The sequence below is a fragment of the Macrobrachium nipponense genome, chromosome 21, assembly GCF_015104395.2.
Source record: "Macrobrachium nipponense isolate FS-2020 chromosome 21, ASM1510439v2, whole genome shotgun sequence".
Lineage (NCBI taxonomy): Eukaryota > Metazoa > Arthropoda > Malacostraca > Decapoda > Palaemonidae > Macrobrachium > Macrobrachium nipponense.
Genome location: NC_087212.1, coordinates 41681537 through 41706998, shown reverse-complemented (window position 1 = coordinate 41706998; position 25462 = coordinate 41681537). Strand labels below are relative to the sequence as shown.

Sequence of the window (25462 nt, the reverse complement as noted above, 5' to 3'; positions counted from 1 at the left end):
CATTTATACCCTTATTTTGGTTATGGTAGGTTCCTCGTAGAAGGCCATCATTGTTGCCGGAAATTGTTCTAATATTAAGCATGCGTTTTGAACCTCTATCACAGAATACATTACATAGAATTCAACCTCTCGGCAAGAAACTGGCTCAGACTTTATCCATTTCTTCCAGTGTATTTCCCCACATCCTGCCCGTCCGCAGTTAATAGGTAATTTAATGCATAATTTACAATTAGACTAACAATAATAGGTAGGTAATTAGGTAGTCGTTTTTCTAAACCATGACGAATAGCCATCAAGATTATTTTCAATTTTAGATCTACCACGAATTTTTTTAATATAGAGGTGAAGTTGCTTTAAGTCAGATCTTAATGCCTGACTTTTCGTATTAGGTTACAATCGAGTATAGATTTTTTAATGTATATATCATTGGTCAACGAGCGTTTCTTAATGTTAGACCCAGATTGTGTTCCACTGGGGAAATACTTGGGTCGTTCAACCCACCCTCTTCCTAAATAACGAATCGGTTGCCACTGTTAACAATAACAGGTGCATCATGTGGTCAGTTGACTTGGGGGACTGCAGCCAGTGTACAGAAAGGCTGACAGTCTCGGGAAAAAAAATCATATGGAGCTGCTTCTCTAAAGGGACAAGGCATTTTTATAGTATAGATATAATATATATATCTTTATATAATATATATATATAGATATATATATCTATATATATATATATTAACAACAAAAGGTAGCTTCAGAACAGGTTAATGGTGTCTCACATTCACACTTTATAACTTCCAAGTCATGTATGAATCATGTGCAGAAAACTTCCATTACATTAGCCACTTCATGCAAATTCACAGAAGGTTCATTTGGGCACCAGCCATCCTCTTATTCCTCGATATAGACCAAGCTTAGACTTGTGTTATTACAAGTAGACCATCAAGTTCAGTGCCTAAGCAAAATAAGGTGTAAGTTATACCCAAGGTAACATCAACCATGCGTTGCAGGGGACTTGTGACTTTAGAGTTACTATATATGTATATCTTTCAGTTCCATTTTGTTGGTGTTCTGGGAAATGGGGTTGACAAATTAGCAAAAGAAGCTGCAGGTGCAGACAAATAACTTCCAAGGAGACCTCTAGCCAAATGTCAAAAGATCTCTGTAATGTTTAGCAGCAACACTGGAAACTCGTGGATCAGGTGAGGAAGGTAATGAATGGTCTATTTCATTTCGTAAGTAAAAGTATTCCTTGACGGTCAGAACTGGTCTCTGCTTACTCCATAGGGGTGGAAACCAGTCATAGGGCAATGACTGCATGTTTACCCAGATTGGTGGGCATTTATAAGTTGAAAGCCTCTCTGTTGGGATTTGAAGAATTGATCCCCCTCTGGGAGGTTAAAGTGTGACCATGAATTGCCTTCATTCTCTTGCTTGTCATTGTCTTCCTCCTCTTCTCCTCCCCTTTCTCTATCTCTTCTCCTTCTTTGTCTGCTTACCTTCCTCCTTCTCAGCCCCATTATGGGATTGGTGGAAGCATTAAAGAAAGCCCAGAATGCTGTGCTTTGCAAGAAGACTAAAAAGTTATATCTTGCCTGTCGCTCTTCTGTTTAGAGTGACAGTGATACTAGAACCTTACCACATGAGGTTTGTCTGGACAGTGCAGGTGAATGAGCACAAGAGTCCACTCGTACTCAGCCAGGTCGCTTGCACATGGTAAGTACTGACAATGACTTTTCCTGTATTGGTGCTTCTTGTGAAGATTCTGCACTTTCTTGCACTACAGGCTATTTGAGCTCTCCAGAACTTTCTCAGTGCATCTTAGGATCTGCTCATGATAAGTCTCCTGACCATTACAAAGCATGACTCTCCTATTTTGGTGCTTTAATGACAGCTTGCAGGGAGTAGTCCACTTTCCAACACTGCAGTCCTTTTTAGTTCTCTGGTCTATTTCAGCACATCCTAGGACCTGCTCACACTTTGTCTCCTAAACATTGTTAGCATGGCCATACTCCTGTGCTTAGTACCAGCGTGGACCATTCTCATTCCAGATCAGTGTAAGAGTGTGCATAGCCCAGAACTAACCCAGCTTGTGTACCATTGAGTGCTGCTTCACAGTGGACAGGCAGTGTGCAGCTCTTGTTTATCAATATGATAGAGACACCAGCCTGTCTGTGTTGGCTTCAATTTCGAGGCACAAGGTTAGTGAGGCTGACCTTGACCACTTTTAGTGCCTTTGAATGACCCTCTTGGGCATGAATAGGGCTGGGCTACTGTATTTCCTTTCACTTTGGTAAAGAATCCAACTACATTTAGGAATTCTGCAAGACCTGATGTCCTGTGCCTGCAGAACCAGAGTTAGAGAGGCATTTTTACAAGGTCGTTAGGATAGTTAATGAGCACAGTGGTCTCAGGGAAGTGAACAGAGATACTCTTTGGCACCCAGTTTTACCTCAATGTCAACATAATCCTTTTGGTTTTCCCGGTATCTGCTTGCACAAGGAGTTCTGGAGGTAGATTTTCTGATATCCAGATAGGAGAATTCTCTATCCTGCAGTCATTCTGCCAAGCCCCATCCCCACCTCTTGACATGGCACCTTCTTTTGTAGGCACAGTAGCCAGTAATCAAGATAGTGCCAACCCTTAAAACTGAAAGTCTTTTGCACAATTAGATATTCTTGCAAGGTAAAAGCAAAATTTCATATATTTACTTTTACACCCTTATCGAATCAAGAGTATGTGCATAGACACTGAAAAGATTCCAGAAGCTCATGGTAGTGCATGACTAGCAAAACACACACACAAATTTTGGCGTTCCTGACTACAAAATTAATCACCTTCTGTAAACTCCAGTTTACCATCCCCGATCATAGTGTGATCCTTTTGTTTTGGTATATGGGTCTTAAAGACAATGTCAATTTATCCATGTGAGCTATTTTATAAACAAATTTCTTTATAAAGTTGAGAGAATTCATGGTCCCTTGGTTCCATTGGGCAATTTCAATTTGATCAGTAAAAATTTGAAGTGGGAATATTGCTCAGGAGACAGGTAGAAAGGCTGTGATGTTAGTGAAGGGAAAAGGAGAAGGTGCACGAACGATGTTCATACTTTTAACATTTAAGGTGCTGCCACACTAGCAAAATTTCCGTTGACTTTTGAATTTGACGTCGAATTTTCATGTTTTGACGACGACTTTCTGGTGTCGTCGTCAGGAATTTTGAAAACGGTACCGATCGAATTCAACCCATCGCTAGTCGCTACCGTCGACTTTATTGTTTGTTTATATCTCGGAGAGTGCACATTTCAAGTCATCAGATGCGAGATGAAGTTCTTGGTACAGTGGACAAGATTGTCAGAACAGTTTTTTGTCGAAGATATGGGGGAGAAACGATGCTTATGGGACCATAAACATGATAGTTTTATGAAAAAGGGTCTTAAATGAACAAATTCCCAAGAAATCACCATGCGACTCGGGGAAAACTTTCCTGAACTTGCTGATCTTCATACAAATAAGCATGCTGTATCATGAATATCAGATTGCTATATAGCCTCGGTCTGCTCTCATTGTTTTTTCAATTTTATTTTTGCATTAGCAAATATAAACAAAAATCTTTAAAATTTTTGCAGTGTTTCTCTAGCTTAACTTATAATACAGTCTGATTGTGGTTTTGTAAACAACGTTACGAATAGCTTATCTAGGCTAGCCCTATCTTATTTTTTTAAATAAAACTTTTCACGTCTTTTTAACCAGGACCGAACCCAAAGATTTTTTTTTAATTCTATGGAGCATCATTAAACACAGGGAAGCACAACCCACTAGTTGCTTTGTGTTATAAAGCATAGTTGTTTCATCATTCCGGGAAGTCACAGCTCAGATGGTTCGTTTACGTTTTGACAACGGCAACCACGGTATGAAGAAGAACGTGTGTGACAACCAGAGTACGGAATGACGTCGACTTCTTTGGAAAGTCGACGACAGCGCCTTTAATGTAGTTTACAGTGATAGTGGAAGGTCAGTTTTTTTTCCGCCATATTGTAATACCAGAGTGTAATTTTTATTTAAAGATGAGAAACCTTTTTTTGTTATACATTTATGATTAGATTTTTTTAGGTTCATCTGATTGAGAGTATAGTTAGCATTGTCAGGATTAGTCATGTATTGCTTGAATGATTTAGCATTTGTCATTTTATTATTAACCTATATTGTTTTAATTACGGTATTCTGGAGATTGTAATGAGTTTTTGCCTTTGTGTATTTTTCTTGCTGAACACCTTACTATTCATTTCAAGTTTGATACAAACTTGGTGATAGTTGTTTTTGCTTTTGATTTTTTGAAATTTGTGTAAAGCCAAGCACTTGGGCACTCTCGGCCATTCAGTGCTTGAGAGAGTGATTTGGGAGTTGAAGCAGTTTGACAGCAAGATGGAAGAGATCCAGAAAATAAACGGAATGAAGTACAAGGATCTAAATGTGGAACTGGGAGAAACCATATATAGTTATACCAAGAGGCAATAATCAAAGAAGTTGGACAGCAAGACTGGAGGAAGGTATAAAGGGTAAATTAAAAGGCTAAATGCTAAAAAGTGGGTGCCCTTAGGGACTGAAAGGTTGGTGTTTGCAGCATGAAGGGTACCTATGGCACTATCCCCTATGGGGTTAATATTTTTGTCGGCTCATTGGTATTCCTCCATTTATATTTTTCATTATTTTCCATTTGATCTGTACAGTTTGACTACTTGTGTGAGATTTAAATAGTTTGCTTTAAGTTTTTAAACTTTTGTTCAAAGTTACCACAGTGTAAGTGTCCTGAGTTACCTGTCAAGTTACGTGGTACATGTATGGATAATGTTGATAGGGACCTACACGAAATTAATTCCTTGCTAGAGTGACAGGTGTGCTCATGTGATCTCACCTGTCCTGTCTGCAAGGTTTGGCTCAAGGAGCAATGGACCAGTTACATTGAGATGAAATGTTATGGGGGGAAAGGTTACCAGTTACATTGAGGTGAATGCTTTAGAAGGAAAGTTTTCTTTTACTTTGGAGTTCAAAGCATCAGTTCAAGCTGCTGAGCAAGCAAAGTCTTGCATCTGGTTCAGTTAACAAAGATCTTTGCTCATATCTCTTGAGTTTGAAAATAATATAGCTTGAGTAAAATAGGGAGGTTTGGACATGTAAATTTTAGAAGGTGGTAGTTTGTTGTTTTTGATTAAGCTGACCTTGTGTCAGCACGGGCTCTTGCTCACCAAGCAGCCCATAAAAAATAGAAGGTAGTTATCAGTACAGAAATTTTATTAATGGTAGAATTTCTGATCCACTAATTCATTTGACTTCAGACTGAAATTGTGTTAGCAGCTGCAGTTAGACTGAAGGAAAGGGTGAGATAAAAAGGGGTAGTGGTTATAAAAGGTACTTATTCTCTAAATTTTATTAGTAGATTAGAGAATAAAATCTGTATTTTAGTATTAACCAGTACTGTATCTCAATACTATACCAGTTGTTCTTGTCTGCAAGTGTTATGATCCATCTGTAGCGCTGCACTATGTTGCTCAAGAATGCCACCTTGGTCACAAGGGGTTGGGGGAGGTGTCTTATCATCATAGGACATCCCCTTCGGTTACCCTATTGTCTCCTCTGTCTACTTGGCGAAGACCCATGCTAGAACTCTGTTACATGGTTCAACAGGAAGCTAGAGGTCTACTGTTCATGCATCCCAGATCTGTTTGCTGTGGCTGAGTACTCCCTTCTGACATGCTAGGAACAATCTGGGAGGTTACGCATTGCCTCCGTTCTGCCTGTTCCATGTGTCCTGAACAGTAATGGTTTCCAAAGTCTTAGGATGACCATAGTAGCTCCTGGTGGCCCCAAGCTGAGTGGCCGAGAGAGGTTCTACCTTAGCACAACCTTCACCAGTCTTGTGTGGAGAGATGCCACCAACCAAGAGGATCTGTATCTCTTTATGTTTGGAGAAGCGATTCAGATGTTACAGGGAGTTACAAGGATTAGGATGTCTTGAAGACTTGTTTGTCCATCCAAGGAGACATCTTGTGCTCACTTATCTCTAGGAGCAGGTTTTACTGTTCATTCACAGTAACCTAATGATTTCGTCTAGCTTTCTTTTAAACTCTTCCACACTGTTGCTGTTTACAACTTCTGGTGGTCGTTTATTTCATGTGTCACATATCTTGTATGTGAAATTCCTGCAATGAGATGTGTTGTATCTCTTCAGCTCTAGTTTCCATCCATTTTTTCTTGTCTGATTTTCGTTTAACGTAAATAGGTTACTGTCTACTTTTGTTATGCCTTTCAGTTTTTTTAAATGTTCTATTATTTGTCTCGCAATCGTCATGTTTCTAAGTCATACATGTTCAGGCTCTCTAGTCGTCTTTGGTAACCTATTTGTCTGATGGATGGAATTAACTTTGTGGCTCTTGCTTGTACCCCTTCTAATCTATTTATATTTATGTCCTTTCATAGTGTTGGTGACTAAAATTGTACTGCATATTCAAGATGTGGTCTAACTATTGATGTGTAGAGGTGCAGCACTGTTTCCTTGTTTCTGTATTTGAACTGCCTCTTTATGCATCCCACTAGTTTTTGTGCCTTATTCTCAGCTTTAATGCACTGTTTTGTGGATTTAAAGTCCTTGGTAATAATAACTCCAAGGTCCTCTTCTTGTTCTACACTGTTTATGTCATCCCTAAGCAGCATGTAGTTGGCATGATAGTTGTTTGTCCTTATTTATAACACTTTGCACTTTCCTAAAAGGCATTTGCCATCTTTTTTACCACTCTCCTATTTTCTTTGGATCATTTCTTAAACTTTCTACTGTCACTGGGTCTGCTGCATTTACTCCTAGTTTGGTGTCGTCTGCAAATTTGGCTATCCTGCTAGTTAATCCTACATCAATGTCATTAATATAGATAAAAAACAAGAGAGGGCATTTTCTATTAGTTAGCTAGTCATCGATCCAGTCATTAGTTTCTTGTGTGGAACTTTGTGAAAGGCTTTTTGGAAATCTAAGCAGAGTATATCTATTATTCTACTACTGTTGTAAATACCAAGAGTGTTATGGAAAAACTCCAAGAGGTTTGATGGGCAGGATCTGTTTTGCCTGAAGCCATGTTGACTGTTTAACAACAGGTTGTTTCTATCAGTGTGATCCACAATTTGATCAGCAATTATGGACTAAAAATTTTTACAAGGGACCGACATTAGACAGATTGGTCTATAATTTCCCAGCTCTTCTCTTGGACATTTTTTGTAAACTGGGGGCACATTACCTAGTTTCCATCCTTTGGGTGCCTTTCGTTGTTCTGCCGTTTTTCTGTAGAGTTAATATAGGTGAGGATCTATCTCCTCTTTCAACTCTTTAATTTCTCTCGGATGAATCCAATCCGGGCCAGGAGATTTGAACTTGTTTTGTTTTTAATGTCTTTTGTAAATATTATTGTCTAGTGGTTCTGGCCCTTCATATTTAATAGCTGGTTCAGGGATTGAGGTAGTGTCTTCAATTGTGAAAACACTAGTAAAAAACTTATTCAGTAACTCTACTTTTTCCACTTCTGGGTTCTCTGTTTCCCCCATTGTCTCTTAGGGGACCTATGCTATTTTTTATTGGCTTCCTACTAATTATTTACATGAGCAAAGAATTCGTTTGGGTTTTCCTTACAAACTGATGCAACTCTCTCATCCTCACTTATCTTTGCATTTCTTACTAATTTATCCACCATTCTACAGAGTTCTTTATGCCTGCTTGCTTCTCTTGGTGTTGGGTGTGGATTCATTGCTTTGTGCATCTGTCTCTTTCTCTTATTTTATTTTTAATTTCTCTATTGAACCACTTAGGCTGAAGGTTGCCATTTGTTAGTATTTGCTTTAATGGAATACATCTGGAATGTTTTTCTGTGTATTCTTCTAGAAAGGCTTCCCAGTAATTGTCTATGCCTGCGTTTTGGTCGTACTCTAGATTTTTAACATACTCTATTTTAGTTTTCTTAGGTCTCCTTGGTGGTAGTCTAATCTCTAGTATCTTCTCCTTTTTGTGTTGAATATTAATATGAAATGTAATAATTTTATGGTTGCTTTTGCCTAGATTTGCACCTACTGAAAGGTCAGATGTTAGGTTATCTTCTGTTGATAGGACAATGTCTAGTATGTTGTTTCCTCTAGTAGGTTTGTCTACCCATTGGTGGAGGAATTCATTTTTGACAAATTCTAGAAGTCTCTTTCATTTTAATTTTGATGTGCATTGAAATCTCCCATTATTATGAGGAATTTGTTACTTATTTCTTGTCCTACTAGTGCATACAGCTCCTCGTTGGACATTTGTTGTTGGTGGGGAAGCCTGTACATTAGTATTAGAGTTAGCTTCTTCCCTAGACTGCTTATATTGATGCCAATTACTTCTTGTTTGGTTGTAATTTTACACTCTTGGATTGAGGTGGTCCTTGAAATATAACTCCTCCACCTTTTTTATTAGGTCTATCTTTTTTGAAGAATTTATATCCTGCTATTTGGTACTCTCCTACGAGGTGTCCTGTTGTGTCTGTGATACATATTGTGTTTCATTCTTCATATGGCATCAACGCTTTGAAGAGTTCTACTTTGTTTCGAATAGATAGTGCATTAAACTGTGCCACTCTGAGGGACTTTTCTCGAGGGGTTTATTCGTTTCCCTTACTTTCACAGTTTCCTGCAGTGCTATTACTAACCAAATTCTGAGAGCTTTCCAACTTCTTCCCTTGAATATTCAGTTCACCGAGGTGTTTAAGAGGTTTTTGTTAAAAGGGTTTCCCGGTGATTTTATCCCTTCCAAATTCAAGTGAGTTCCATCTCTTTTATATAGCTTTTTATTCCCTACAAATCTGTCCCAAAAGTTTAGGAACCTAACGCCCTTTTCATGGCGCATTTGCTCCAGTCTGTCATTGATTGGTTGGCTACAAGACCTCCTGTCTGGCCAGTTCTTCCAGCTTTTAGAAATAAGTCGTTTCCTCCTCCCTGCACAATGATTGCACTATTTCTACTTTTCACTTTGATTTTCTTCACTGCCTCGGCTATCATCTTTGCTTCTGCACCTGGATAAGAATTAATTTTTCTCCTATTTCTATTTTTGGCCACAAAAATTAACCCCTGATCTCTTGCTAGAGAATCTCCAATTAAGGTTGTTACCTCTTTTGTTTCCAAGAGCACAGCAAATGTGTTTGATGTGCTTATTCATTTTTGGGGGGCAATTGTGTTTTCTGGCTGCTATCACTCTTCTACCAACAGCTCTCTTGAATTCATAATTTCCATCCTTGTAAGCTTATTTTTGGTACCATGTCTAGTGCTTGTTTCAGTTTCAATCTTTGAAAGTTTTTTTTTTTTTTTAAGTATCTTGTCTAGTGCTTTAGTACTTGTTTCAGTTTCATAAGCAAAAAGCGCCTCAGTGGCGGGATCGGTATGGTCTTGACCTGCCACCGAGGGAGTTCGAATCTCGGGCATTCCATTGAGGGGTTAGAGATGTGTATTTCTGGTGATAGACGTTCACTGTCAACGTGGTTCGGAAGTCATGTAAAGTCGTAGGTCCCGTTGCTGAATAACCACTGGTTCCATGCAACGTAAAAACACCATACAAACTAGTCTTAAGCAATTGTTTTCTAATATCCACTATACTCTCTATGTTTTCTACTAAGTCGTTATTCAATTTCTTTATTCAATTCCTGTTTCTCTCTCTTTAAGGTTCGTCACTTCTCTTTGTAGGTCTTCAATTTCCTTTTCCGTCCTTTCTTCTCTTCTCTTGCCTTCAAGTTTGTCCTTTGTCAGCTCCTCTAGTTCCTTTGATACTGATATTTCTTCTACTTCCCTCCTCAGTTTAGCTATCTCCTGTTCTTGTTGACAGGAAAGACAGACACTGAGACTACCTAGCTTTGATGTGCATGCCTCTTCGTAGTCTATGCACCACTTTGCATTTTGCACTTGTGCTTTAATTTTAACTTTTCTTGGGTCATCTGTGTTTTATCTTGGTTTCAATATTTCTACCTGAGCTTTAAGTTAACATTCTTTCTAATGTGACCAGTTGAAAAGGAAAAAAGGGGGTTGGTTGAGTACTCCCAGTCACTGCATCTGCTTATCCATGGACAGTTTACCATAGTTCGTCGTCAGGACTTTTATTTCTGCCACACTAACATACGGTCTCTGTCGTTAGACGATCCCAAACGTGTCGCAGCTCCTGAGCAACAAATTTACCTAAGCAAATGATTTTTTGCTAGGAGTGAACAGCCTCATCCCTTAAATTACTAAACATCCAACAGCCATGAACAGCCAGTATCTTATTACCCAAATGCTTCTCCTCCAACCATGAAAATCCCCAATGAATGGCCACAATGGCCACACTAGCAGACCCCACAGGTAGGAAGTTCCACAATCAATGCAACAGAAGCTCATCTGGGGTTTTTAGTTGGCTAGGACTCCAACAAGGTACAAAAGCTCCACAACCTCAGAGCAGTTTAGCCTTTACTCACAGGGAAGTGGTTGCAGGGGTGGTCATTCATTACACGAAGGAGTGAGCTTAACAGGGCACAATAGCAACACTCCATTTCTGATCCCCAGTTTAAAGAGCAAAGGTAAGAGACCCAAGCCTCTGATCTGTTGAGCATGTGTGATATTCAACTGCCAGATTTCTGGGCCTTTCGAATTAAAGGGGTGTGGTATCATTGATTTGAAGAAAGGCTTGGATGAACCTATATTGTCAAGGACAATAAAGCTAAAGAAAACCAAGGGGTTTGTTCATCATCAGTCCCTCTCTCCCACCTAGAGAGAGGGTAAGAGTTACATCTATTTATAAAAATTTTCAATTATAATTAAGATCCTCGGTCATCTAGAACACCTACATGCACACCTGTCAAGCACTTGATAGCTTGCTTACTGTCCCTCTGCCCAATGAGAGAAGAAGGGTATAAAAGAGATAGGTAGGAGGCCAGTCCACACACCCTCTTTTGCAGCCATACACATTAGGAAAGATGCCACCTGTCCTCAAGAGCTGGGTGAACTACATGACTCCTGAGCAGCCACCACAGAACCCAAGGGGAAAAAAAATCCAAGGATCTATGAGCAATATCCATAAGATAAAAAGGAAGTGAATGATGTGTGGTGACACCACATTCCTGTCCTTAGTAACTGTCCAACAGGTTTTTCAGAAATGCAAGGGACAGACCAATGCCCCTGACCTTACGAAATCTCAGCCGGCACTTAATGTTGTCCACCACGTCAAAGAAATTGTGCTCTTGGGCACCACTACATCCTTGTTTGACCAGGAACTAATAACTAGTCGTCAGCACTTAGTATTATTGAAAGTAAAGTCTTAAGTGGTACGTAATGCAAAAAGCCTTTGGTCACTTGTTAGCATTTAGGGTCCTTAGATTCAGAATGATCATCTACTGTGGTTCACCCAACGAAACAGGCAGAAAGACAGGAGCCTAAACCTAAGACTTGTGCCATGGATGTAAAAGACGTCTCATAAACTGGCATCTGCTGTTCCCAGAACAACACCTATCTTAAGTACTGACCAGTCCAGAGCGTTGCTAAGCTTCAATAATCGGAGGAGAAGCGGTGCTTTCAACAAGGTATGGTTGTTGGCTGTTATGCCCACAGTCCGGAAGGGAGCCAAACAGAAACGGCTTTGGTGTGTCGAGAATGGAGGACTAACTTGGCTGTCTCCATAAGTTGAACAATCTTCCGAATGTCGTTGTGCAGAGACCAACTGTCCCTAAGACCGACTTTGGTGACCAAACTTTTCTGTCATACATCCACCTTGCCTGGAATATGTCTGGTTGACTGCTATGCTGAGTATGCTAGTGCACACCCATGCACCTTCACTGCCAAATCGAGCAGATTAAAGAACACTAGCCTCTCTCTTGTTGAATATGGAACTACATACCTTGGCACTGTTCCTTAACAATATCCTTGGATCCTGAGACTTGAAGAGCTAATAAGTTCCAGGATATTGAAGTGCAGGTTAAACTTAGATTAGTTTAGGCTAGGCTAGGTTGGCTTAAATCCAACCTAACCTAACCTAACCTCTTGAAGTGCAAGTGATTGCCTTCTGTTTGAAGCTTTGAGGAACAAAGTAACCCCGAGGGAAAGCGTGTAATGACAAGATACTTGTCATCTAACCATAAGGTTAAGTGCTGTATCTCTCCTGTGAGAAAAAGGGTAGAAATGGTGCTGATACTAAAATGCAGGCCTTGAGGTATGAATTATTTCTGGAGGAGAAACTTGTAATGACACCCCTAAGGGACGTGCCAACTGTATCTAACCATTAGGCCAAGTCCTGTCTTCTCTGAGAGGGGAAAGGTAAAAATGGGGAGACCCTTTGTAAAAGAACAGGGCCTGTTCAGTCTGCATTGAAGGGAAAGAGAAACCACCCATGAAGAACAGGTGACCAAGAATGGCTTGTAACTGCATAGCTGGTTGACAAGACGAGGACAACCTTGCTCCTATATCTGTTAGCCTTGCAGATACTTATTCTTGCTTGGGTGAGAGTTTGGATTTTGCAGATCCATGCAACTCTCAGGCTGCGACCAAACCTGAAAAGTCGGTCCTGCCCTAGTCACTGCACGAGAGCTCGCCAGGACCAACCAACTGTCGATAGCCATCTGGAGACATACCCAGAATTAACTGAAGAGAGTTGTATATTGGTCATGCAACATATGTAGAAGGGACATGGTCATGCAACATATGTACAGCCATTCTCATTCTTCCTTGTAGAGCGAATGTTCGGCAAACAGCAGCAAATTCGAAATTCCCCAGCTTGCAACAACGTGGCAAAGGCAAGGCTGCTGTTGCCTACCCAGGGCCTCTCTCTTTCCTCCTCGGTCATACATCATGAAGCAAAAACACAGGCATACTACACTGCATGGCAATACTTTCTTCCTTGGAGAGTATATTCGGCTTAGACGTCTGGAAACTGCAGCGGCATTGGAAGGAAGGGGAAGAAGACTATCTGGGCAGGAGCTGTACCGAATGCAAACGTGCAGTCGGGGAGGAAAGCCAAGGGAAGACTTGGTCGTGGCCTACAGCAAAAGACACAGGCTAAGGACAGGCTTCTACGATTCCAATGTCGAATGCAGATGGGGAGAAGTAGCTTTTGAAGCTACATCACACTGCAACAAAGCAAACACACCTGAACCAAAAATGACTGGCCGAAAACGGCTTGTTGGCTGTTGTATGATGCCGATTAGTCTTCCTTACAGTCACTGTTGTTATTCCACCCAACCGGTGGTACAGCATACTGCGAAGAAGTAAGTGAAGGCGGCAATGAAAACTTCAAGGAAGCTTTTAGGACACCTCACTCTCCAGAACAGGAATGAGAGGAAGATGAAAATTTTAATAAATTGTTAAAAGTACAAATACAATTGTTTTAAGGTAGTAATTATTGCAGATAGTCTGATATCTCCAGACACCTGACCACCTTCCTTTTTTTGGCTACTGAAAAGTTACCAAGAAATGCAAAGCATAGTCAGCCTCATGCCCCTGCTATGAAATGCAAAGGATGGTCTCAAGCCCCTGATTCCACAAGCTCTCGCTTTAACTACAATGCACTATTTTGCTAGAAGTCTTAAACTTGTTTGAATACAGCACAAAGCCAGAAAGAAAGGGACACACCTTTCTTATGCTCACCAAAATTAGCAGTGTTTTGAGCTACCATAATTTCTCTATCTGCAAAATAAGCGCAGTGCGTCATAGGGTCCATCCACACCCTAAATTTTTATATATACGAGTGATGGGGTAAAAAAACAAAAAACTCAAAACCATGAGGCCTATGAATCATAACCATCACTACAAGTATTCAAATTCAAATGCCTAAATTGGATATGGAAAATCTGCAAAAATACTGATCACTCAGATTTATTTAAGAGGTCTCAACCTCTTGAGAAGGATAAATGATATCTACAAAAACAGGCATCTATGTTCATACTATGCAATATCAACAATAATGCTCCATCATGACAATACAGAGCCAAATAAAATGGCAAGATTCTTTCTAGTATCACACACAGCAGTAACCTATTCTATTTTCCACTGTATGAATTTTTTTTCATCATCTTAATACACTTATTCCGCTTCGTCCTACCAGTAAAGGAGCTACTATCAGGTAATAATAGTTATATCACATATCAATGTTTACATAAAAAACATACCTTTCATACATCCTTTTCGTTCATGAAATCAAACTAAATTGCATTTGATGGCACCACCTTAATGATGTAATGGATACATTCCCAGTAAAATACTTTAATAATTACATCTTGACACAACACACCCTTATCACTCCACGAACTCGAAATAATACTGGAGTTTGTAATTAAAAAATCCTATGTCCTTTGTAGCTCATCAAATACTTCCAAGTTGTGCAAAACCTCAATGAATGACCCTGTATTATGAAAAGCACTGGTTCATGCAGTAATAAATCAAAAGGCGTATCAAGTGCAACCCCACTCACGTATGAAATGCAAAGGGAAGAAATTATTGAAAATATTCACATAAATCTCAAGTAATGTACTGTTTCAAGAGTAAAAATTGTCGAAAAAATTATAAAAAATTTGGAGAGAGAGAGTGAGAGAGAAAAAAAAGGGGGGAGTAATATTACTCCTACTGTAAATCATATACTAAACAACAAGACCTATGACTTATGATCAACCATAAATATTCAGGCACTGAAAAATAGTACATCAACACTAGCAATCAAGAAATAGTACTGCACCTAAACAAAATATGATCCTTGCACTTTGATGCTGTGTAGCACATACAACACTCGATGAAAAATTGACAGCAATTTGGTCCATTTGGTCGTTTTTGTGAATGTTTACAGCTGTAAAGTTCAAAAGTCCTTCACTATATCAGTGCTGAATCCCATATTCACCTAGGTCCTCGAGAAACTGCTCTTGACTACCACACTTTTAAGAAAATATCTGAAATGTGCTACTGCAGTTTACATACTAACAAAATTGAGGTTCAAAACAAATCATTCAGTACATTCTATGGTTTAACCAAAATATCTCACTTGACACCCTACCAGCAATAAAATTGAGATTAGCATACAAACACTTTCCATACCTCATGACTAAAATGACAAAATATATCTTTGATTCAGCTACAGAATAAAAACTGTGAAAAATGATATCATGAATTAACAGTTCATAGATTAACATTGCAAGGCCTCTTCTTGATCATTATATCTTTAACATTGAAATTAACTTTGGGTTTCTCTCCTGCATGACGAGGAACATTATTAAAACAAAATCGCTTGAAGGCCTCCACATCTCTTTCTGTTTCATCAAGTTCCCCTTCAACTATATCTTTTGGAGTAAATACACTATCAATAGTTGTCATGTCTTCTAAATGTCCCTTCTTTTTCTTGTATTTTTTTGTTTTACCAGATTTTTTATCCTTGTCGCCTGCACAGTGGTCTGCAGTACATTCATTTGGTACGATTAAGTTACAAGTGTAACTCATTTTAGCTAAAGTGCTAGCATTAGCAGCAAGATACTGAGCATAACGAGCTTCATGAGCAATATCCTGAGGTGCATAGGCAATGCTATTGGAGTAGTTTCCAATATTATTGGTATTTGTGTTATGATTAGAGTTTAATGTCTGCTTTTCATGGGTGGCCAGGGGCATCTTTCCTTGATTTGTGTGTTTCTTCTGTTGCAAAGTACTCTGGTTTTCTACTAAAGGCTGCCTTTGCTGAGCCTGTTTGGGCTGAACTTGCTGTTTTTGTTCTTGATTTTGTTTCAAGTGTTGCTGCTTTTGTTTCTGCACTTGCTGTTGATTTGACTTTTGCTGCTGCTGGCTCTGCTTTTGAGGCAGTGCTTGATGTGACTGTTGCTGTTGCTGTGGTTGCTGCTGCTGCTGTACTTGAGATACACCTTTCTGATGCTGCTTTTGCTTCTGCTGTGATGGAGTCTTTTGCTGTTTTAGCGGCTGCTTCTGCTGTACAGGTTGCTTCAACTGCGATTGTTGAGTTGGCTGCTGCTGTTTAAGTTTACCCTGTTGAGATGAAGTAGAGTTTTTCCTCGTCTGACTAATAATGTGAGGCTGACTAACTTCTTTACCTTGCTTTGTGTTATTTTTGTTATTCACACTTAAAACCAATTCTTGAGGCTGCTTTTGCTTTTGATTTTCAGAAACTTTCTGTGACTGTTGTAGCTTGTTTACTTTTATTGATACTTGTTGTGCTACCTGTTTACAATTATTGATAGCCTGAGTTAATGGAGACTTGATGTTCTCTTTCACTTTTTGATTTTTCTTTGCCTGGGATTTTCCCTGTCCCAACTGCCCTTGTACCATTTTCCCACCATTCTTGGCTGACTTTCCATTGACAATATTATACATTTGGTCCATCAAATCATCTTCTTCCCTTTGCTTTTGCTCTGCTCTCTCCTTTTCTTCTTGGAGGGCTTTCTTCATTTTCTTGAATTTTTTCTTTTGAGTCATATTAAGAGTAGATGGATCTATGATTCCCTTCACAGCCATCACTACCTTTTCATCAGAAGTAATTTCTCGTTTGGGAGAACTACAAGATATGGGTGTAGTTCCAAGAAAACCATTGTTAGTATCAACAACAATGACATTATCCTTATCCGGGTAATTTGTCTCCACAGCACTATTCCAGCTTAGACCAGGGTTCTGGCCCCTGGAACATGGTTTTGGTAGTGAACCTTGTGCTGCTGACAGAACAGGATAACCCTGCAAAACTGGACTTGGATATACATTTGGATTCGGTAAAAATGGCTGTGAAAAGGCACCTCCCATGTTGTTGGAAATGGTTACCATGCCAGGCTGCCCTGCCACTTTATTAATCGTAACACCTGGTGGCAAATTGAAAGACTGAGCCATATCATCCCCATCATATACCACAGCAGAGACCCTATCAGCACTCTTGCTTACCAGTTTACTGTTTTTACTATTATTATTACTATTAACGGTACTATTTGCTACTTTGCCATTCTTTTTCTTTCCCTTTTTACTATTATTCTTATTTTGTTGTTGTTTTATCAACTCCTCCTCCTGACGTTGTAGAGCCAACTGCTTTTGACGGATCTGTTCTTGCTGTTGTCGCAACAATTCCTGTTGTTTTTGAAGTTCAAGCTGTTGCATTCGGCCTTTCTGTTGTTCTTCAATCTGTTCTTGTATTTTCTTTTGCCGCTGCCTCTCTTTTTTCTGTTTTTTCTTGTATTTTTTAACCTCTTCTGGACTTAATCCTTCAGGTATTGGAGGTTCATCTGGTAAAGTACTTGATTCTATTCGTTGTGTACGACCACCACCTCCAACTCCCCCGCCACCTTTTTTCCCTATTTGACCTGACTGTGACCCATTGCCTGAAACAGCTGTAAATAAAAAAAAAAACATTAAAAACTAGTTTTTTAAACAAACAAACAGCCTTTCTTAGGTAAACATAACTAAAACATCTTTATTTCTTCAGCAAAGAAGCATATGCTGTAAAACTTTGTGAAAATTTTAGTGTTCACATACTTGTGCGCAATATATCATTCGATACAAGTTCTTGCATAATGATAAAATAAATTTAAATGACAATGTACATCCACTACCTCTCAAGGCAAGTAAGGGTTTGTGTATTATGTACATCATACAAATGACAGACTTACCTTGTCCATTTACCAGTTTAAACAGCACCTTATCTTTTTCTGGTTTTTCTCCTTTAAGCGTAATAGTAACAGTAGGCTCTGCATTATTAGGATCCATCACTCTTCGTATAGTAACCATTTGTGACCCTTTTTCCTTCTCTTTTCCCAAGGTTTCCATTCCCTTGAGAATGTTACTCAGTCCTGTATAGCCAGCAGAAGTTGGAGGGGACTCAGAAACTTCTTGACCAGTGGAAGCCACAAGATTACTGGATTTGCCAGGTATCACAGGAGCTGGAGCAACTGCTACATTTCTCCCTCTTTGATTACTCTGCTGGCTTTGGTGATTGGAAGGTCTAGAAGGCTGCAATATGGTTCTTGATGTTGGAGGGCTTGGTTCTTTGGAATTCTGCACAAGAGAGGGTACCAGTTTTGCTTGAGTTTTATATGCTTCTCCTGATGGAGGGGACGAGTCTCTAGGTTTTCCAAGACTCATCTGCAAAGAAAAAAAATGGAAAATTGTACTTGAATCCATGATTTATGTATTCCCAAATTATTATGCTATGAATTATTGGGTTGTAAATATGAATATAGATTTAACAAGATGCAACCTTTCTGAGAACTTATATGTGCTCTCCCATTATGTACCATTCATTTTGAAAAAAATAAATAAATAATAATGAAATACTGCAATACTTGTGGCTAAATTAATACACCCAAATTTAATTACACATAACTGGTTACCAATCTTTAATAAAATAGTATGCTCAATGCTATAAAGCTTGGAAAATACAATTAATTTAAAACCATTTATGAAAGCCATAAAAAATGTGATTGAAATATGTGTACTGTGTACATATGGGTCTAGCAGTAGTGAAAGCAGAGGTTATTAGCCGAGTATCACTGTTCAAAACATCAATACAAACCCTTTAAAACTATGATATACAATTTTAACATAAATTATTATAAAACTTTATTAAAGATTTTTGCACATACTCCACTTAACATTGAAATGGACAATACATATTATGTTATGGACAATACGTATTAAGCTTAAGTCAGCGTCAGTCAGCAGTAATCAAAGGATAAGGGTGTAGTTTTTACACTTATTTTTGTATAAATCTTCCTTAGTACAATAAAAGTGTGTGAAAATCATTTTTAAACAAAAACTTAGCAATACATGCAGTCCCGGGTTATGATGGGTTCAGCTTACAACATTCCGAGGTTAAGGCGCTTTTCAATTATATTCATTCACCAGAAATTATTTCCAGGGTTATGGCGCCTACAACGCTGATCCGGCAGAAGAAATATGACACCAAAAATGCAAAATAATCAATATTTAAAGGATTTTGATGAAAAATGCAATAAGAATGCAGTTTACATAGTTTTTAATGCACCCAAAGCATTAAAAGTAAGGTTTTCTTAGGGTTTTTGACAATGTTCTGGCTTACGACGATTTTCGACTTACCGACACGTCTCAAGAACAGAACTCCCGTCATAACCCAGGGACTGCGTGTAGTTTGATTAGATTTATATTTAAGATATCAAATTCTGTGCAGCAAATCCAATCCCAATAACATAATCCAGCAAAAACAGACTTGGGTTCTCAATCAATCAACAGACATTTTGAAATTAAGGGGTCTTTTAATTTATAAGAAATGCAGTCTTTATATCTGGCACACAAATGCAGCTTGATGTTCAAGTGAGAGAGAGAAAAATATAGGTACCATAGCATAATAGCTCTGGTACTCCTGGAAACAAGCAAGCCACCTTAACAGTTGAGGTCAAATTCATTTCAGCATTCTCTATGTATAACAGGCTTATGATATTTTCATTATCCTAGAGTCAGATGTATCAAATGATTACCGTTATTCAATACGTTGAGGTGCCAGCAGTATATCTTGTATGTACGCTCATGTGTCAATGGTTAAAATCAAATTTATTTTACTTGTACAAATCCTCTATTTCTCTAAAACAATTCTAATTCTTCTTTCCTTAAAGGAGTCCCCCAAACCTATTCACTACACTTCCAAGGTACCTGAACAAACCCATCCCTTCCATGGATATATTATCAACCCTAAATTCGGTCAAGCTTCTCATCTTTCTTAACTTCATAACTTGGTCTTGCTATTAATTTTCATTTCAAATCTTTCAAATTTCCCACAGAAGAAATCTTTGATGAATTCTCAAACCAGCATTTAGTCACCATGCTAATAAGAGGGCTTATTTTTATAAAAGAAAGCAAAATTAACCATCCCTAGTAACCCATGAAAACAATGAGTATTATATGTAATACATCAATTGACAATCCATTCAACAAATTTATCTAACCTGTGGTGAAGCTGGCGTGCGAGGTGTTTGTTGACCAGGTCGAACCACAGTGATTGTCACATCTGGTGCTCTCCTCCTCAACTCTGCTAAAGGTCCATCTTCAACATCATCACCATCACAGTTCTTTTCTTCAAATTCATCGTCTTCATACTCCTCTTCTTCCTCCTCTTCCCGTCTAATAGCCATCTACAAAAATAAAATGCCCACTGTTGTAAATTTTCTTATTACTTACCACTGCAACATTTTTTGTTAGTTTGGTTACTTCTTACAGAGGCAAGTTATCAATTATAAGTCTTATTATTCAGGGTACAATATCTAATTATCTTCTAATTAAATGTTGCTTCAGCAATTATTATTAAAAAATAAATAGTTTAAGCAGGCCACTATGTTAAAATTCTTAACTCTCAGGGCTGAGCTTTAAAAAGGTTTATTCTTAACATGTACTGGATTAATGATATCAGAACTCTTTAGAAAATTTCATTGGATGAACTGAGCTCCTTAAAATATTTAAATGGATAAACTGGAGACTGACCAAATATCTTTCAGACTTGTTCCAACAGATGTTTGTTTACAAGTGTTGGTCTTCATCTCTGCATTTGGGGATTGGGAAATTTGGGTTAGTCATAAAAAACCGAACAGTCAGATGAAAGTGACTAATTCCAGGGTGGGATATTACTACCTAAATCTTTTGTTTTAGAATTGGGAGGGCAAAAAAAAACAACAACCAATGGTTTTATCCATTCTAATTTGTTATTGTAAGTCATGATTCCACGATCTTTGCATGAGACAATAACAAGCAGTTTTGACTATTTTACTGGCCTACTTATTAAGGACCCAGTATATTTTAACATTTATATAAATTTCATATGACTAACAGAATGTTTAAAGTACAAACATACTTTAAGCATATTCTTCTGACATACTTAACACATATTCCGAAAGAAGTTTTGTTCATACGCGAAAAAACTTTTGGTCTTAACAATAGGATAATTTCTAGCGCCTAGCTGGATCCGGTTAAAAAACAGATGAAAGCAAGGAATCTTGTGATATCTGGCAACGCATAAATATTTAGATCAGGAACGGTGATGGTTAACCCTTTAACGCCGAAGGGGTATAATAAAAATCGTCTCCTGTATGCCGAGGGGGTCTCTGAATGAGCGCCAAAACAGAAAAAAAAAAAAAAATTTAAATCACAGCGCACTTAGTTTTCAAGATTAACAGTTCATTTCTGGCTGTTTTTTTTTTTGTCATTGCCTGGAGTTTAGTATGCAACCATCAGAAATGAAACAAAATATCATTATCATATAAATAATGAGATATATAATAGCGCAAAAACAAAATTTCAATATAATTGTATTCAAATTGCACTGTGAGCAAAACGGTTAAACCTAACAAGTTAATTTTCTTTTTTTGTATTGTTCACTAAATTGCTATCATTTTGGTATATAACACATTGTAAAACGATCAAAGCAGCACAGAGAAAATATTATCAAAATGATGCATGAATTCGTAACGCGCGGACGTAAAAAAATGTTTTTTTCAAAAATTCACCATAAATCTAAATAATGCTCTAGAGACTTCCAATTTGTTTCAAAATGAAGATAAATGAGTGAATATTACTATACTGTAAGATTTTTAGCTTACAATTGCAGTTTTTGACCATTTCGGACGAGTTAAAGTTGACCGAATGTCGAATTTTTTTATATTTATTTATATGCAAATATTTCAAAAATGAGAAAAGCTACAATCTTCAATTATTTTTTGTTGTATTCTACATGAAATTGTGCACATTTTCATATATAAAACTCTATGAAACGCCTAATATGAAATGGAGCAAATATTACGAGAATGCGAAGTACGCATTTCGGAGATTTGCGGCGGAGAATCCGCGCGCGGAGAGATGGAAAGTTTCTTTTAAAAATTCACCATAAATCTAAATATTGTGCTAGAGACTTCCAATTTGTTTCAAAATGAAGATAAATGACTGAATACTACTAGACTGTAAGAGTTATAGTTTACAATTGCGATTTTCACCCATTTCGGTAGTCAAATTTGACCGAATGTGGTTTTGTTTCTATTTATCATGATTTATATGCAAATATTTTGAAAATGAGAAAAGCTACACCCTTAAATTATTTTTTGTTGTATTCTACATGAAATTGCACACATTTTCATATATAAAACTTTATGAAACGGCTAATTTTAAATAGTGAAAACATTACGACAATCGCACGAAAAAAATTTTGATGTTTTCGGAAGAGTTACCGCACAGACGTAAGGAAATTTTTTTTTTTTTTTTTTTTTTTTATAAATAAATTCACCATAAATTGAAATATTGTGCTAGAGACTTACAATTTGTTGCAAAATGAAGGTAAATGATTGAATATTACTAGAATATAAGAGTTTTAGCTTACAATTGCATTTTTCGACCATTTCGGTAGAGTCAAAGTTGACCGAAGGTTGAAATTTTGGCACTTATTGTTATTTATATGAAAATATTTCAAAACTGATAAAAGCTACAATCATGAGCATTTTTTAGTTGTATTCTACACGAAATTGCGCACATTTTCATATATAATACTCCATGTAACGGCTAATTTAAAATGGTGCAAAATGATGTCAACGTGACGAAATAATTTCCGAGATGTGTCACTGATACTTTTTAGTGCGATAAGAAAGAAATTCGCGCTTGCGCGCCTGCGTAACGATTGTAAACAAAACAATGCCTTGATCCGTGAGCACCCAGCATCCCCCAAGGCGCTTGATTCAAAAGTTTTTGCCTGGTAGGCCTAAAAGTATTTTTCCGCGAATTTAAAAAAAAAAACTTTTTATCGACGTACCATACGTCCAATCGGCGTTAAAGGGTTAATATTCATAAAAATTTTATTACTGGAAACAGTGATGGATGCTTGTTTTCCAAAAATGCCCTTTTGGCTGAAAAGCTCTCTCGGTGATGAGACACTTTCCTTAATCTTTACTGTATTTTGTATTGTTACCAAGTCACACAAAGAGAAAGTGATAGCACCACAGACGTACCTGACTGACTTATTTCCTTGACCAACAGTTGCATCATCAGTAAAGATGAAATTACTATAGTAACATTAATATCATTTGACTAAGTAACAAATATCACAAACTCACCTTCTTCTGTTTCTGTCGGGCTTTCTTCGCTGCTTTCTTGGCATGTTTAGCTTCATCAACTTGATTCCCCTCAATAAAATCTAATATTTTATTTATGTTCTGGCCCCCTAATGGTGTGCTTCCACCTTTAGAAGTAGGAACACTAGAACCATTACTAGGAACTCCAGAAACAGCTGCAGTAGTGTGGGCTGTGGCAGTAGAGGTACCTGATATTAGAGAATTACGTGCCTTTTTCTTCCGAGATAAGATCTGTAATAGTCTATCTCGTCTGTCACTATACTTCTGGCGGCCTCCATCCTGCATAAATAAATCATTATATTATTCCATTTTGTACCAACTTTAGTCAATATGGAAACTTACAAAACAATCTTTTACTTTATACAGCAAAATTTGAATATTTTTTTCATGTAATCCTACAAGGAACTACTGTGCAAATACTCTAGCCAAAGAAATGTTTTTTTTATTGAATAATCGACATAAAGTATACCCACCATGAAAAAACAAAAGTGGATAAGTAAAGCATGGATACACATAGACCTGGACTGAAGACCAGGTAGTGGGTTAGAAGTTTTACAAGCACTAAACCATCCCTACACATGTATTCATTATATATTACACCTGCATTATACAAAATGATACGGTAAGTGCATGTAACCTCATGGATAATGATGGAATACAATTACCCAAGGAAGATGCTTTTCCAAACTTATGGCCATTCCAGCAGTGACAGAAATTATTTAACTAAGGCTCCTACCCAAGAAAATTGAGTTATGTCACCCAGGAAATTCCAGACCTAGTAATTTTCATTGAAAAGTTATTGTTACCTGTTTATGATGTAACATGTGACAGTAGCAGCAGTCACAATGTGGATCTTGATGAGTAGATGATACTGTGGCTGAAGAATCACTTTCATCTCCACTACTCCACTCATCTCCTCCACTTGTTTCACTTTCACCAATACCTATAAAATAATAACAATAAAAAAGTTAACCATTGTTTCAACTGGCAAAATTATGGATAAAGTAAATCAAATCACATGCAAACTAGAAATACACACAATATAACATAGCATACTAAGCTGCAGATGGCACAGTGAAGTAGGCTTTCAAAATAGTTGTGGTGAAAGAAACAATATATCAAAAGCAATAGTTATTGTTTCTTTTTCCTAGTTCAAGATCTCTTCTATCTACTATGGGCTTTACATATAATTGTTAGTTATAAAAAATGTTTTATGACAAAAAACAGCAAAATTTTTCGTAAGTCATATTCCCCTTAACATACTATGTCTAGTAAATTCATAAGCAGTGACCATGTACATTTCTTTCCCATCAGTGGGTGTTTAGTGTACATTTTCCTCAATAAATGTCATATGCCCTGTTTACTTTAACAACACAGCCTTTAGTGTAAAATGCCCAAAACTCTACCTGAAATATGTTCTTACTTTTGCCTTTTCCTTATCCTCCACAATCAAGATGAATGAGGAAGAAGGAAGTAGCAATAAATCTAGTTTAATATATTCTGAAGATGAAAATAACATCAAATAATTGAGGAAAGTTCTGAGTCACAGCAATGACATGGAAAAAATTACAAATATGATATTGTTATGTTACAATAAAGTCATATTTTAACTTTCAAAGTACTGGTAATTTTTTAATATAAAAATGCACTTCATGTTATATTATATATAACAGAAAAATTAACAAAAAGCCTGCTTACTGTTTTCATATACAAGTATTTGCAAAAATGTGTAAGGGAAAGGGTGGTGACTTACTTTCATAGAGGAAATCCCAGTAACAACAATCTGTTCAATCATACAAAAGTCCCACTGCACTATGCCCTAGCCCTCATCTGATTCATCCCACTATCCCTCAGTATGCTGTACATAACGTAACAAAACAAAATTAATACAAAGGAGGAGGGTATTTTCCTCATGATTAATGGATCTGTACAAGGAAATTGGTACTACAGAAACACTGATTATTCATTATCCCATGTATCATAAGGGGCTTGAATTGTATTTAGATTACAGGATGACAAAAAGACCATCCCCTAACAGCCAAGTGTAAAGAGTGATGACAGAAAAGACCAGAAGTCAGTCCTTTTCAAATATAGATGGTGCTTCCGTTGACAAATAATGACGAACAATAAAAACAAGTAACCCTTATTTTGATCCTGGAATGTTCATTCATGTGGCAAAAGATGAATATGGTAGTTTTCTTCAGCTGTGACTCAGACCCAACCAAAATATATCAATATATTTCAGATAAATCGGATAAAAACACGAGAATAATGACTGGCACCTCCAAGCTACTGCCTGATGGATGGCAGAGGGCCACAAGTTATGCGTGAAATGGTTAAAACTTAGTATGGT

The 25462-nt window shown here is 37.6% G+C and overlaps 1 protein-coding gene across 2 annotated transcripts in view; it reads right to left on the bottom strand.

Annotated features, from left to right (window-relative positions):
- Positions 1-13866: 13866 nt before the first annotated feature.
- LOC135197962 (uncharacterized) overlaps positions 13867-25462 on the bottom strand; it is a 58532-nt gene continuing 46936 nt past the window's right edge. For both annotated transcript variants that reach the window (XM_064225261.1, XM_064225262.1), the window contains exons 11-15: positions 23916-24052; positions 23092-23388; positions 19951-20136; positions 17644-18115; positions 13867-17364 (exon numbers count right to left, since the gene is read on the bottom strand). In XM_064225261.1, the coding sequence (XP_064081331.1) occupies positions 15173-17364; positions 17644-18115; positions 19951-20136; positions 23092-23388; positions 23916-24052 (3284 nt within the window). In that variant the 3' untranslated portion in view covers positions 13867-15172. The remainder of the gene's footprint in view (positions 17365-17643; positions 18116-19950; positions 20137-23091; positions 23389-23915; positions 24053-25462) is intronic.